This window comes from Osmerus mordax, chromosome 10, assembly GCF_038355195.1.
Source record: "Osmerus mordax isolate fOsmMor3 chromosome 10, fOsmMor3.pri, whole genome shotgun sequence".
NCBI classification, from domain to species: Eukaryota; Metazoa; Chordata; class Actinopteri; order Osmeriformes; family Osmeridae; genus Osmerus; species Osmerus mordax.
Window position 1 is genome coordinate 13,847,880 of NC_090059.1, and position 14,374 is coordinate 13,862,253.

General features: G+C 42.4%; 3 protein-coding genes across 10 annotated transcripts; 2 read left to right on the plus strand and 1 right to left on the minus strand.

Annotated features, from left to right (window-relative positions):
- Positions 1 to 162: 162 nt before the first annotated feature.
- Positions 163 to 5,714, minus strand: luc7l (LUC7-like (S. cerevisiae)). Of its 7 annotated transcripts, none has more exons than XM_067244181.1 (11): positions 5,516 to 5,685; positions 4,494 to 4,564; positions 3,226 to 4,154; positions 3,046 to 3,144; positions 2,697 to 2,807; positions 2,170 to 2,313; positions 1,833 to 2,009; positions 1,595 to 1,683; positions 1,461 to 1,496; positions 1,120 to 1,347; positions 163 to 956 (listed from the first exon to the last, which is right to left on the minus strand). In XM_067244181.1, the coding sequence occupies exons 3-11, from the start codon at positions 3,466 to 3,468 to the stop codon at positions 836 to 838; spliced, it is 1,248 nt and encodes a 415-aa protein (XP_067100282.1). In that variant the 5' UTR covers positions 3,469 to 4,154; positions 4,494 to 4,564; positions 5,516 to 5,685; the 3' UTR covers positions 163 to 835. The 7 variants fall into 7 exon arrangements, with proteins under 7 accessions (XP_067100282.1, XP_067100281.1, XP_067100285.1 ...); XM_067244180.1 differs by having other exon boundaries at positions 3,226 to 4,195; XM_067244184.1 differs by having other exon boundaries at positions 3,226 to 3,320; positions 5,516 to 5,684.
- Positions 5,715 to 5,742: 28 nt separating this feature from the next.
- Positions 5,743 to 11,105, plus strand: fam234a (family with sequence similarity 234 member A). The gene is made up of 12 exons (XM_067244177.1): positions 5,743 to 5,830; positions 6,578 to 6,868; positions 6,958 to 7,062; positions 7,240 to 7,431; positions 7,652 to 7,776; positions 8,042 to 8,174; positions 8,464 to 8,596; positions 8,735 to 8,872; positions 9,038 to 9,119; positions 9,319 to 9,471; positions 9,628 to 9,730; positions 9,858 to 11,105. The coding sequence occupies exons 2-12, from the start codon at positions 6,610 to 6,612 to the stop codon at positions 10,061 to 10,063; spliced, it is 1,629 nt and encodes a 542-aa protein (XP_067100278.1). The 5' UTR covers positions 5,743 to 5,830; positions 6,578 to 6,609; the 3' UTR covers positions 10,064 to 11,105.
- Positions 11,106 to 12,347: 1,242 nt separating this feature from the next.
- Positions 12,348 to 14,366, plus strand: cox6b1 (cytochrome c oxidase subunit 6B1). 2 transcript variants are annotated; one of them, XM_067244746.1, is made up of 4 exons: positions 12,348 to 12,443; positions 13,114 to 13,227; positions 13,586 to 13,686; positions 14,125 to 14,366. In XM_067244746.1, exons 2-4 carry the CDS (start codon positions 13,122 to 13,124, stop codon positions 14,176 to 14,178), a joined length of 261 nt encoding a protein of 86 aa, XP_067100847.1. In that variant the 5' UTR covers positions 12,348 to 12,443; positions 13,114 to 13,121; the 3' UTR covers positions 14,179 to 14,366. The 2 variants fall into 2 exon arrangements, with proteins under 2 accessions (XP_067100847.1, XP_067100846.1); XM_067244745.1 differs by having other exon boundaries at positions 12,375 to 12,443; positions 13,093 to 13,227.
- The last annotated feature ends 8 nt before the right edge of the window (positions 14,367 to 14,374 follow it).

Sequence of the window (14,374 nt, forward strand, 5' to 3'; positions counted from 1 at the left end):
CATAAGTTAGCCTTACATTACACAGACAATCTTTAAAGCTACTGTAAAATGTTCCCCAGTAAAACTAGCCAAGAGTATTGGGAAAGCCAACTGATAACATGCCATCTGGGTTTAACAGCCAATAGTCATGTGGTTTGGGAGAATAAAAGAATATAGAATCAATAACATAAATAATATGGTTTATTGTATTTCAATTTAAACTGGTAAATTGACACAAACATATTTGCTAGAGAAGCCAAACATTACATAACACTAGTGGTAATGGTTAAATGACTTAAGGGAAATTCTATATCAAATGACAGCAATGAAAAAGCACAAAACAATGGAAAGCGCCACAAAACTTAAAATGTTGTTTAAAAGGGGACCCTTTTCTTCACCCAAATGTCAGCAAATAAACAGGAAAGCTAAATGTTCCCACCACTACTGGAAATTCAATTCAATTTCTAGAGTAGCTATACATAGTAGTGTAATTTTATGAAATGTCTAAATAGCCACCAATTTAGACAAGCCTTACATTTCACTCTTGATAATTATGATCCCCCAATCTAAAGCCAGAGATATACATTGATTACATTAAAAAAAATAAGGCATGTATGATAAATGTATATACTGTATAAAACATATACAGCATATGTTGCCATTTCTCATACACGATTATCTATGAATCTTACAAGTAAGATGCTTGGAATAGCTGTGAAAGTAAAATTCTATGGATTTTTAATGAGGGGAAACATACAAAGGGGAATCATACAAAGACAAGACAGCATCCTTCATAGATTCACTGCAGGTCTGAACATGTAGTGTGTGGGTGACGGAGGGGGGACCGAGGGGGTCTTCAAAAGTCACCAGAGTCCCTGTCGTCCGCCCGACGGGAGTCCGTCCTGCCGTTGATGCCGTCCCTTCTGTCGCGCTCACGGGATTGGTCCCTTGAGGAGCGCTCTCTGTCACGAGAGGACCTTAGGGAGAGAGACAGTCGAACACATCAGGAAATTGTGGGTGGAGAGTAGAGAAGCAAGGGGGACAACGTCAATTTAAATAAATGTATTCGTTTTGCAGATGCTTTTCTCCACTATACTTCAGTGCTGGACGTGTGAATGTTAGTGATGCCAGTCGTCCTACTTGTGTCTGGAGCTCTGCTCGTGGCTGTGACGGCGGCCCCGGCTGCGGGACCGAGAGCGACTGCGGTGACGCCTCCTCCTGTCCCTCTCCTTTTCCCTTTCCTTCTCCCTTTCTCTCTCCCTTTCCTTTTCCTTCTCTCTCTCCTTCTCCTTCTCCCTGGAGCGGGAACGCCTCCTCTCTCGGGAGGAGGACCGAGAGCGGCGCCTCTTGCGGTCTCGGGAGCGAGACCTGGGATCAGGACAGACAAGCCACTTTACATTTAGCAACGTTTTGCTGTAACCAGTTTAGATGTACATTATACAGATGTATTATGTTTAGTCCAGTGAGTTTAGTATGCTAACCTTCTATGCTCCCGGCTCATTGACCTGGTGCTGGTGCTGTAGAGTGGAGGAGGCAACACTTAGTCAACTGAATGAAACGCTGACACTGTAAAACCGTGTATTTGTAAGTCTAAATCCATGATTTCTTATCCCACCTTTTTTTCTTCATCTCCTCCTTCTCCCTCTCTTCTCTCCTCTTCAGGCGGTCCTGGTTTCTCTTTTCCTGCTTTTCCAGAACAGTTTTCTAAGAACAAAAGGAGACACAGACTTATATTTCACAAAACAGTGCATTTTACTGTTAAGTTCAAGCTTGGATTTAGATCGCTCTAACCCTAATAGCTGCCAATATATTCCAGACCTGCAACTGTTCATCTACAGACTGCTGGGATCTACCTTTAGCTGGTCCAGTTTCTCCCTGATCTGGATGAACCCCAGGTGCAGTTTCCCACCAAAGTGATCGGCCAGGCGACGGTCGTTGTCGTGGAGACCAAGGTAAGCGGAGCACACTTCACACACCCGGAGCTTTTGCTGCTGAAAGCTGGAGGCGGGCATGGAGTTCCTGTACTCCTCCTACAGCAGAGCACACCAGAGATCAGGAACCAGAGAATACACACCCAAGTACCTTGTTTTCTGCAAACAATTATGAAACTCCAGGACAGTTATAACAACCTAAAAATGTTTTAGACATAAGAGGACAATGGCCGTTTAAGAAGCACAAATCATTCTTCACCTCTGCATCCTTCTTCCTGCTGCGAACTTTCTCCACTTCATGTAGAACCTTCTGGGCCTCGTCTACGTTCCCCTCGGCTCCCAGCTGCTCGGCCTTGGCCAGTAGCTTCCCGATCTCCTCGTTCAGCTCGTGCACCTTCTCTGCCTGCAAAACAGCATTGGTCCTGGGCCATGAGTCCTGGGTCATGAGTCCTGGTCAGCGGTTAATCAATTACACACTCGAAAACAGAAACACTTGAGAAATAAAGTGAATGCAGAAGACCTGTGCCAAATTGAGATTTTTGCTAAGTGGACATACAAGATGTGAAAGTAGTAGACTGTCAAGTAGTATATTAACTGAGATGCATTTGATTAGTATCAAAGTTGGGATGTAAGGAGAGGGTCTATGAGTTAATGACACGTTTACACTAAAAGACTAAAAGTCCAACCCAAGTGGTAGCCGATAACAGAACCAGGGGACGGCCCACAGTAGTGAAGCGTGTGTACTTTCCGGCCTCTCTCTGACATCTCTCTGGTTTCTCGTCTCACCTTGGCTGCCACCTCAGCACTGATCTCCTCCTGAGTCTCAGCCAGACGCTTCTTGGCCAGTTCCGTTCTCCGGTCGCAGTCAGCAATGAATGACTCCAGGTGGTCCACGGCCTTGAGAAACACAAACATTGCGGCATTAAAGCAGGCAAGATGGAAAGCAAAGTGTAAAGGTACAAAAAAACAGTGCCGTACATGGGGTAATACACAGGGTTAATTAACATATTTACAAAACAATTTAAGCAGGTGACCATGCAGTAAGTACTAAGTACTGTATGCAATGCCAGTGCCATGTATAAGACCGTGAACAAAATGTGTTGAGCTGGTAGATATATTCAGACTGCGCACTTACATCAAGCTCAAAGAACAGGTCCCTTTCCTTGGAGGCAATCTCATAGTCTGCCCTGAGAGCCAGGTCGTGGATCTTGGAACACTCCCCCAGATCCATACGCTTAGGAAACAAACCAAATTAGAGAATCCATCACTGATTCTCTGTGGGATGGAGTTTCCTTAGGAGAGGCTGAGTACTTACTGTTCCAGACAGGATGTCGTGTGGACAGCAGTTCAGAAGATGGCTCTTGCAGACCCGCTCGTCCGTGAACTTGACCCTCTGTCGCGTCTCGTCCCCTGAAACAGTCCAGAAACCCTTAATGAGAAACACCTCACATACTCTGTAGCTACAGCGAGGTGTCCAATGAATCACTGGGCCCATATTATCATAAAGGGGGCATACAAGCGCATCCTGTTGTTTTCTTTTAGATTGGGTCAAAAACATAATCAATGAGCTACAATGTCCCACAGACAATGTCAGCAACGTTCTGTTTCTTTTACTGACTATGGACTCAAATATTTACCCATCGCTGGCTGCCTAATGTGTGCCCCCATTACTGACATACATCACATACACCTATAACACCACAACAGCAGGGGCGGATAAGGCATTGTGGTCTTGCTAGCTTGTAATGTATCCTGTTGGAACTCAGATCTTACCTTACTGTACCGGAGCCTAACCACATGAATAATGTATGGAATGTTCCCAGATTAGGTTCAATTGAGTCTCAAAATAGCAATCCATTGTCTCATCTAGTAGTAGCCAATTATTTTCATAGTGCCTACCTACGTAGCCTACAACCAACGTTGATTGACATGGACAGCTTGACATGGCTACCTAGGTCTCATGACATTCTCATTCAGTTTAGAAGGGCTGTGTGTGTTTAGCAGCAGCTGTTACTTTGCTTATAGACACAGATCTGCTGACTTGACAGACTTTCGAAGAACTTCCGTGAGTACTGCTGCTTTAGCCAAGGGCCTTACAGTAATGAAACAGTGAAAATAAAATAAAAGCGGAAATAAATTTTAAAAAATAAAGGAAAAAAAAGTTAGTTTATACACACTGCGAGCTGCAACATATACTGTACCCATCTGAATCTTCAAGACCTCAGCTGCAGAATTTTAAACCCGCTGTAGAAAAGTATAAATGGGAACAGTTTTCTTGCCCATACCTGTAGTAAGGAAGTTGGGAGTGATACACAAGTCAAATTGAAAATGATCTGTGCAAAAGCTTCTTCTGATGGCTAATACTGACGTCTGATAGTATCTTAAACGTCAACATGGAGGAGTACTCCTCTCTGAGCGCGACCAGATTGTATTAGCTTTATTTCAATCTGCAAATTGTAGGCTAATTCAAATGTCACTGAAGACAATTCCATTGTTGTGATGTTAAAAATTACAACTTCCGGAATGAAAAACAAAGTGTTTGGATATTCATCATAACAGCTTTAAAAATCATGTGGGACTCACGGCTCGATGAACATGAGGCTTTTCTGCAACTCCTTTGCAGATTGATGTAGGCTGGCAAAGATACACTGAACCTTTATGAATAAAATAAAGGGGCCACAATTGTTCAGTTTGTATGAAACATATGTATGGGATGAATTTGAATTCATCTCTCTCAACACACAAGCACCACGCACACACAAACTCCCACTGAAGAGCAACAGGCCCAATAACGGCTAACTCAACAGAACCACTAATTCAAGTGAATTTTTCCACTCCTATATCACTCATGTTTGGTAGTCCAAGGTCAAATTAATAATTGTATCACCCTTGTCTGCTGTATTGTTTTTAATGAGTGTATCCATGTTACTCTCATATAATTTATCTACGGAAATTTCAACTGGTTACACAAAGCATTTGTCATAACAGAGGCGACACAATGACTTAATCGATGCATCCCGTTATAGTATAGGCAGCAAAGTTGACATTGAGAGAATGGTATGTGGACACATCATCCATATGGAAGGTATTGTCCGTGTTGATTGTTAACATGTTAGCTAGCCAACACTGATGTCCTGAAACAGGACTCAAAAAACAATTAGCACTGCATATGGTTAATCCACACTAAAAATACATTGAATGTAGGAGATTATGTATGGGTATGACCGTGAACATCTTGAGATAGCTAGCTAGTGTTTTCGTGCGGCGAATAGTGATATACTTAGAGCTAGCGTACTGTAATGTAAATCCTACAGCGGCTGTACTAGCTAGCTAGCGTTTGTTAAATGGCTAAAGCTAAGCTAGCTATATATTTATGCTATGGATACAAACATTAAATCAACAACAGATGCGGAGCAGTTCGACTCATGGGAAACGCACAAAGTTGTCGCCACTCTCCAGTCATCCATTATTTCATTCATTCGTTAAATGTTTGTCCATCTGAAACGCCAAATAATCCAAGCGAGCCACCATTGCACTGCAAGGGTCCATCTTTGCTAGCTACTAGTGCTTGCAAGCTTAACGGCTAGCTAGCTGCTTCAACTCACCATCCCTCGCAGTCCCCATTAGTTGATCGAGCAAAGCTCTCATTTGAGCTTGGGCCGACATGGCTGTATGTTGTTCTTCGACGCTTCTCCACAAACTACAGTCTACTGCAGCATCTATGGAACTGTAATTTATAAATTAATAACAACCTAGCTAGCTATATTTGCACGAACGCACCCGCTTGCTAAATCTTCTCTCACGAACTCCCTTCCGGAAATGACGACACGTCCGGAAATAGAACGAGAAGATTCACAAAGTTGCAGCTGAACTTGATTTGACAGTTTTGGAAGTTAACCAAATAGCCGTCGTCAGCTCAGGTAAGGAGCATGCACCTTGACCATGTAAAAGTTGTTAATGGTAGCACTTGTTGTTTTACGATCGATCTTGCTTGCCGGGTCTGGTCTAGCCTGGATTATCATCTTGTCCGCCTTCTGGCACAGAAGCAGCTGGTCAAGCTAGCCCAGCTGACGTTAGCAAGCTAGTTTACATTTACATTTAGTCATTTAGCAGACGCTCTTATCCAGAGCGACTTACAGTAAGTACAGGGACATTTCCCCGAGGCAAGTAGGGTGAAGTGCCTTGCCCAAGGACACAACGTCAGTTGGCATGACCGGGAATCGAACTGGCAACCTTCGGATTACTAGCCCGATTCCCTCACCGCTCAGCCTCCTGACTCCCTAGTTATCAACACAAATTTATGTTGCTTGCTGCCAGTGCTTGGGACTAGTTACATAGGCATAGCTGTATCGAATATAAAAGAAGTTCGTTGGCTCGGTAGCTTCTGTGTTCTTGTTTTGTTTAGAAATGTTTAGAATGGGTTGTGTGTGTTGGCAGGCTTGAATAGATTTCAGATCCGCAAAGCCAAAGTTGTGGAAACAGCTAGACCGTTGACGGCCGAGTACAGTACCTTTACCTTTGTTACAGCTGTTCACCTCTTTTGTCTAGATGTGCAGTCATATCAGTAAACAAAGAGGAAACGTTTATAAAAACAGATCGTCATTTTACTGCAGCAAGTTGTGTGTCTGGTTCTAACTGTTTCAACCCTTCATGTTGTGTTTGTTAAGGTAGTTTAAAGGCTGTAAGGGTGTGAGGAGCAATGGAGGCCACAGAAACAGACCCCATGAAGAGTGGGGAGGCAGGTGTAGAAGATGGGCAAACACCTCCCACACAATTGAAGAAAAAGAAGAGTTGCAGCGAAGGCTTGGGTTTTACTAAGCTGTCCCACTGGCGCACTGCTGCCTTCTTCTTTTCGCTGTTTCTCTGCCTCACCATAGTCTTTGCCTTCTCTTTCATCATGCCATGTCCTGTCCGACCACAATATCTCAGTGCCTGGAATCGCACCTTTCCTCAAGCAGGTACATAATACATTTAGCACCGGAGAACTGAGTAAGGTAATAGCATTGTTTTTGTAAAAGTTAAAAATGTTTTTTTGTGTGTAACACAGCCACCTATGACTTCCTGGACATAGAAGATGCCAACAAAGATAAAGTACTGGATGTGCTATTCATCCGCAAGGATTCAGTGGGTGGTCCGAATATCACATGTGCTGGTAAAGTTAACGTAGAAAGCTGCTTTACTCATTTACTTGTCAAAGTAAGAAGCCTTTGGGCAAAACTTGAACAAAAGCTAATTAAAGGTGGGGAAGTATAGGTTAAAGATAGATTGGGTTGGGTTGTGTTACTGTATGCTTGCATGGGATTAAGATTGTACCTTGTGTGTCCTCCAGGCCTGCCCACGCCCTGTTTGTTTGTGTCAGCGGTGGCAGGGACAAATGGGATGACCCTGTGGGAGCTTCCCCTGGCCCCGGACTTCCAGTGGGGCCAGTGTGGTCTGGAGGGACTGAATGAACTGGAAAGGAAAGAAAAAGGCTGTCTGCTGTCACACGCTGATCAACTCACGGCCATAGACAAATACAAGGGTGACTGACTGACATTATTTTCTGTCTTGTTAACGTTTCAAGTTTATTTGCCATTTGCCACAAGTACAGGGACATTGGAATTAACGGTCTAACCTAAATCCTATATGGTTCTAAATCATAATTTCTACATACACAATTCTAATCCTATTTTATCTGAGCTAACATGTATATGAACAATTCTTAATGAATGTGATGATGATGATGATGTGTCTCTTTCCAGGAGTGATTTTGTGGCAGCGGCCCCAGCCCCCAGGCCTGAACAGCACCCTCCCAGTTCTCAGTGTTCCAGACCTGGATGGTGATGGGTTCAGTGATGTAGCTCTGGTGGCACCAGGCCCACTGCAGGTAAACTTTATTGGCATCATCGGTTTGCCACTTCTCAAATGGCCGTAAGGCTTGAAGATGATCTAGGATTGGGTACCCCATGTCTGTGTTATGTGATGTGTAATGATCTAAATGACCAAACATATTCTAGCATTCCCTAAACAATTATTTGTTAAAACTAAACTAGGCTGAACACAAAAAGCAATGCAATTCCTCATTGTCCTTGAGAAGATAATCCTTATGAAAAAAAATTACAGATAGAAGTGGCTCCCTCTTATTTTGACAGACACAGCTAGTGTTTCTGTCAGGAAAGACGGGGGTGCAGATTGGCTCAGAAGTGGTTCTGGACACTACTGAGACAGCCAAGCATCTCCTGCACCCAACTCCTAAGGACGCCCACTATGTACTTCTTCAGAAAGGTAAGGATCTGAATCAAGTCATTGTTCACCCGAGCCAACTTGGTCTTATTTCTCTCTCTATTTTTTTATCCAATGACTGACATTGATCCTGATCCATGCTTTGATATCAAGCTAAGGTGACATTATGTATTGACCTTGCAAATTGCAGTGACGATTACCCCTACAATAGTAAATTGATTTTAGGGCCTTTTATGACCTTGGTATATTGGTATTGTTGAGCGTGAGACCCAATAATTCAATACAAAACAATAGCTTGTTAACTGGTGTTCTATATTCTGTCCCTCCACAGACTTTGGCTTATACGGTCTGGCTCTGTGGAGGATTGCAGCTAAAGCTAAAGAAGGTGCAGAGGCTCACCTTAACAAAAACCAAAATTGGGAATCAAAAGCTGACCCCATCACTGGCTTTGTACCAGTCTATGAGTAAGTGAGGGCTGGTAAAAGCTACATCCTAACGTATTGTTGTTCTCCATTGACTTAGGTCAACAGTTTAGAACCCTGTGGTCCATTTACTGGGTCAGAAGCTAGTGTTGTTTGAGACAGGCGTTCCTTGCTCTGCAGGTCTGACTCATTGAGACATGTGTTGAGGATAAAGACAGATAGCCCGAACCTGCTGCTGTTGACTGAAGATGCAGTGTTACTCGTAGACGGAAACAGTAGGGTCCCACTGTGGACAGTCAACACCAGCACTGTCCTGAGGTAACTAAAACCACACGAAAACATCACTCGCTGAATGTAACGTTTTTGGAGTGCTTTATTCTAATACTATAAAATTATGATGCCTGTTTTTGTCTATATTATTCTAATATAATGGAAATTGTAAGATTTGTCTTGAGGTTTCTGAGAGTTTCTTGTTGTCCTTAGTGAACCTTCTTTCGGCCACTTCAACGACGATGAAAAGCTTGACTTTGTGATTGAGGAGGATAATGGAAATGGCACGAAAAGGGTAAGTTACGAAGAAGGAATGCTCTCACACCTGCCATACCATAATAACACTTCCTAAGCTATTGTACTTATGCACTCGGTAGTAGTACTGTTATGTTGGCTTCTGAATAAACTAGGAACTAAGTGTAGTGTTTTACGTGTCACTCCTTTTTGTTTGGATGTGACACATCTGGCACTGTGTGTGTGTGTTTATATGTTAGGTAGTGATACTAAATGGGCAGACAGGTGGTATTCTGTGGGAGGCCAGCCTGCTAGCCAGCCCCAACTCCCCCAGACCAGCCTCAGTCAACACCATCAACTCCTTCTCTGTCTTCATGTTCTGGGGGGGAAAGCGTTCAGAAACCAACTCCTCAGTAAGAATATGAACCCAGCCACACACCCTGCATGATTCATCTTCTCTATCACTCATCATCAGGTTGTCATTCATCTTCTCAAACTCACTTGTTATTAATTACAGCACTTATGTCTAGATAGGTTGTGTAGATTCTTAATCATTTTTTTCCCTTAAGATTTCTTTGGACGAGGAACACCGTTCCTACATGCTCCACCCACGTTATTCCAAATTCCTGCTGGAGAAGAAAAATATCAGGGACCACATCATTGCATTTAAAGGTGAGTTCTAAGATGACTGGTTAAACACGGATAGTGTGGACCAGATAATGCTGTCTCTCAAAACCAATTGGAGTTGATTTGATGGCCTTAAAACGATCTGTTGTGTGTGTTTGTTTTGCTTTCCCAGCCACCCTGCTGGAGAAGGGGCGCCACGCCTGCTACATCCTGCTGACCGGGCCACAGAGCAAAGGGGAGGAAGGCACAGTGGTCCTCAGGAAGCGCAAGCTGAAACAGGATGTTTCAGAGAGCCGAGTCCTCCGCATAGGCGCTGGCGGCAGCAGTTACAGTAACGAAGACATCCTAGAGGCCTTCAACAGACTGCGCTTCAAGTGACACCGAGGCTGTTACCACAACAACCATCCTATGCATTTTTTCCTGCTGATAACCAAAGTGCTTACCATAGCTATGTCAACCTTACACAGTCCACCAAAGTGTGGGCAACAGTAGCTATTGTAGCCTCAGTGCTGAGAACCGAATCGAATTGCTGTACCCAAATCATCCCCTTGTGACAATATGCGTGATGTTTACTGTCCATGGGTTTGCTTGAGACTGATAGCCCAAGCTATCTGACGGACGTTTTACTGTCATTAGGTCCATCCACTGCTGATAATACCACCTGCATGTCTCTTGACAATCAAAACTAAAGCCTGCTTCTCATTATAGAAAGATTGTGGTCATGATAAGGATGAAAAGCACTTTTGAGCATTGCTCAAGCTCAAGGTTATTTATCTTAGCGCACAATTGAACTAGCCTCGACAAGAGCTTGAGTTTGCCAACAATATTTACTAAAGGCAGCAGGTCATCATCAGAACACTTAACTAGATGCTCAGTAGTTGAGTTACCATACTGCAGCCTATAGTGTTTTATTTTTATGACAGGTGCTGTGAAGACTTTTAAAGAGGCTTATCTGTGTTTTGAACATAAATGAGAGCTGCTATGTTGCCCTTGATTGCTGTAGTTCAAACCCCCTTTTTTACTGGTACTGCTTTTATATACAACAGCAATATTATAACCTAGACATACTGTAGATCACCATCAGATTGAACCAGTAGATGGTACTGTACCCCTCCAAGTCGCAGATGGTGCAGCCTGAGTAGTTGTCTTATCTTCTTAGAACTGTAGATTATTAATATAAGGGATCAAAACTGAATAATATGAAGATGCTTGATAACGTGGGTACTACGGTATGTGTTCATACTCTGTTATAAAAGACACCTTTAAACGATGCTGTTTGGGAAACGGGTTTGTGTATTTGCCTTAATAAATAATATTTAACCTGTAGAACAGGCCTTCTATTGAGCTGGTTTTCTATCATTTGATGTTGTTGATGTTTAAATATGTAATAATATAATAAATCAATTTACTTTTGAAACGACACGTTTTGTTTGATTTAAATCATAGTTGACGTGGCAGTGAAAGAATGGTTTATTTTGGTTTAAAAAGAAATGTAGGTTATGTACCTGCTAATGCAAACACACTTTCGAGTTGTCCGTGGATTGGGGTTGCTCAAGTCTCGGCAGTAGGCAGGCTCATACGGCATGGATTTTCAAGTATATCCAATGCCATGCATAGGTTTGGTCACGTGCGCAGATAATAATTTACCAAGGCTAGGGAAGGCAGTACGAGGTTTTGGTCACGTATCTCTCTGGTTGTTAAGGACTATTGCATGTTGCATTGGGTGATCAATTTACTATGACGTGAAGTGGATACACCATGCTAGCCCACAGAAAATAATTTGGGCACAGATGAAACCGGACCCCCCATGTGGTTGAATTTGCGCGCCCCATAGGCTATGCACCTGTGGATAGGATCGGGAAAGGATGTCTGCAGGTGGATACTGACGCTGATGGTTTTGTTTGGGTTCAATTGGAGATTAGGCTGTGCACTCTTGCAACAGTATCCTGATGTAATCACCGTAAAAACGGACTTTGCTGTAATCATATAATAGCTTCATAGTGGTAATATATATCTAGAACGAGCGCCCCATGGTGTGCTTTATGAATGAACGTTCACACCCAGAGACGACTGCACTGTTTTAATAACTGAAGCACGAAAGGGAGATTCCAAACTATGTCGCTAAACTGAACCACCCAGGCTATAGCTAAATAGGCTACCTATACCTTCCCCGCTTTGACCCCGTGTGCAGGATACAAAATGTAGTTTCTGTGAACGTTTCCATTTGCCCAAGATTCGGTTTGGAAATTGTACTGCCTCTTCACCTCATTGAGCAGTCCACCCGACTGTCGCGATGAGGCTATAACGTAGCCTACACAGTTCTTTTTTTTAATTTTTTTATTTTTTTTACTTCGAAGTGTATTTCAATTTTATTTGATTAATAAATATATTTTGTGTTACCCAATAGGCTTCGAATTAATAACTAACTACAGCGCAGAATAATTCCGTTACAGCTTATAATTTATCAATTGGCTATCATTATTCCAAAAACAAACATTTGGGGTTATGATCAAATGTGTCCCTTTGATGGTTTTTCTAACTTAGTACTACAGGGAATTTGTACTTGCATGACCTTACTGTAGGCTAATAGTAGACCATAGCCAATGTGACGTGGGTCCGCCATACCGTTTTGATAGGACTGCACGACTACAACATTATAAACCGAGGCGCGAAGAGCGCACGCTCATCAGTGGAACGAACCCAAGTTTCATCTGCAGGAAGAAAGTATTTCTGAGGCCGAGGCGCCAGCACCTTCAACGTAAGAACATATATGTCTGATTTTTTCTTTTAAATATAGTACCTACATGGGCTTCGTGTGGATAAAGCTTATAGGTTTAAATTGTAATAAACGACTTTTGGTTTCTTTATCAGCTTCCTTCATATGAAACCACATTTTGCATCAGTAAGCCTAAAGTGCTTCTCTACAGTACAGAGAGGCTAAATACAGTAGGCTACTATACATAGCATTTTTTTTCAATCGAATTAAATTCACAGACTACAATAGCGTATAATTCCAAGCTAGATGGCATCAGGAATTTGTAATTTAACAATAACTGTCGAATATTTGTTAGATTAACTAAAATATCAGTCGGACTATTTTTATAGGCCATCAGGTAAAAATACATTTCTCGAATATTCTGTGAGGTGCACATTCAACCAAGATCCCAGTTAGTTTTTCTATAGTCTTTTCTCCGCTGCGCATTTGTCAGCGTCGATAGTTTACCCTTTCGTCAGATGATTGATACGTGAAGCAGGTAATCGATATAATTGGGATATTTTGTGAAAGTGTGATAAGCATGCTAATCATAGACATAGTTAATGCTAAACCACCCTCGGACAGGTGACTGAGACTGGTTTTTATGTGCTAATGTGACAGTAAAACGGATTTTCTTACATCCTCTTATCAGTTAAGCATGTCTTCCTGACAGAACTAAAAATGGCTGAGGAAATTCAAACTAAGCTGGAGCAATACCGGACTGCACCTTTCGATGCCAGATTCCCTAACCAAAATCAGACAAAGAACTGCTGGGCCAACTATCTGGGTAAGTCTAAACATCAAGGTCATGCAAGGGCTGTGTGTAGTGGAATCTTTATTAACCATACAAAGAATAATTGACTGTTATTATGATTTAATTCAATATCAATCTGTAGATTCATTTTTAATTATGTATGTCATGTCCTTATGGAGGTCTCATTTCAATTCTACCTCCCTCTGGGTTTTAGTTAAAAGAGTTTGACCTCTTTTGTCTTGACACCTTTATGGCAAGTAATCAAATTTTGGGGATTGACTGTAATGGGGATTAACCCATTGCCTTTTTTGTGGAGAAGACCCCTAGCTGCCTCTGACCAAACATGCCGTCGGGCTTGTTTCATCATTGTGATTGCTACGTATATTTATAGATTTTCATCGCTGTCAAAAATCGCTGGACGCCAAAGGAGTGGACACCGCCCCCTGTGATTGGTATAAGAGGGTCTACAAGTCACTCTGCCCCATATCTTGGGTAAATGTTTATGCAACTATAAATTGTTTAATCATCTTAAATTTCATAAGTGTAATAATACAGACTTATGAAAGTATTGATAAGACAAGAAGAGTCAAACTATGCATGACTAAGGGTTTGGTTGTAATGGGATTTCACATATGCCATTGTGTTAGTTAGAACATAACTGTTTCACTGATAACTGTATAGAGTGGATTGCTCACAAACACATTTGAATACTTCTGAGCATGGTGGGTTGGCCATAGAACATCTGCTCCCTGTCAGTGTTTCTCTGGTTCCCACCCTGTCAGGCTTGTCATGGGGCTTATCTTATTCTGGCCCATTCAGGCCCCAGGGATGCTGGGTAGAAAATATTACATGGTGGGAAATTGGCAACAACCGAAGTGGCAGTTGGCAGCAACTGGAGTCATGTGTGTCTCTTACCCATTTGTCCCCCAGGTCCAGAAATGGGATGACCAGAGAGATGACGGAACCTTCCCAGGGAAGATCTAAACACATCTCAAAAGACAGTTTCCAAAGACGTTGTCCTCACTGCTAAATGTTTGTTTGAGAGGTATGGACAGGCCTCCTCTACCTCTCCTCTACTGCCCCTCTGAAATGGGAGCAGAATATCAATGAAGTCATTCCTTTACAGAAAAAATAATTTATGTATGGCATTAAAATGTCTCAGGCGATATTTATGGAGCTG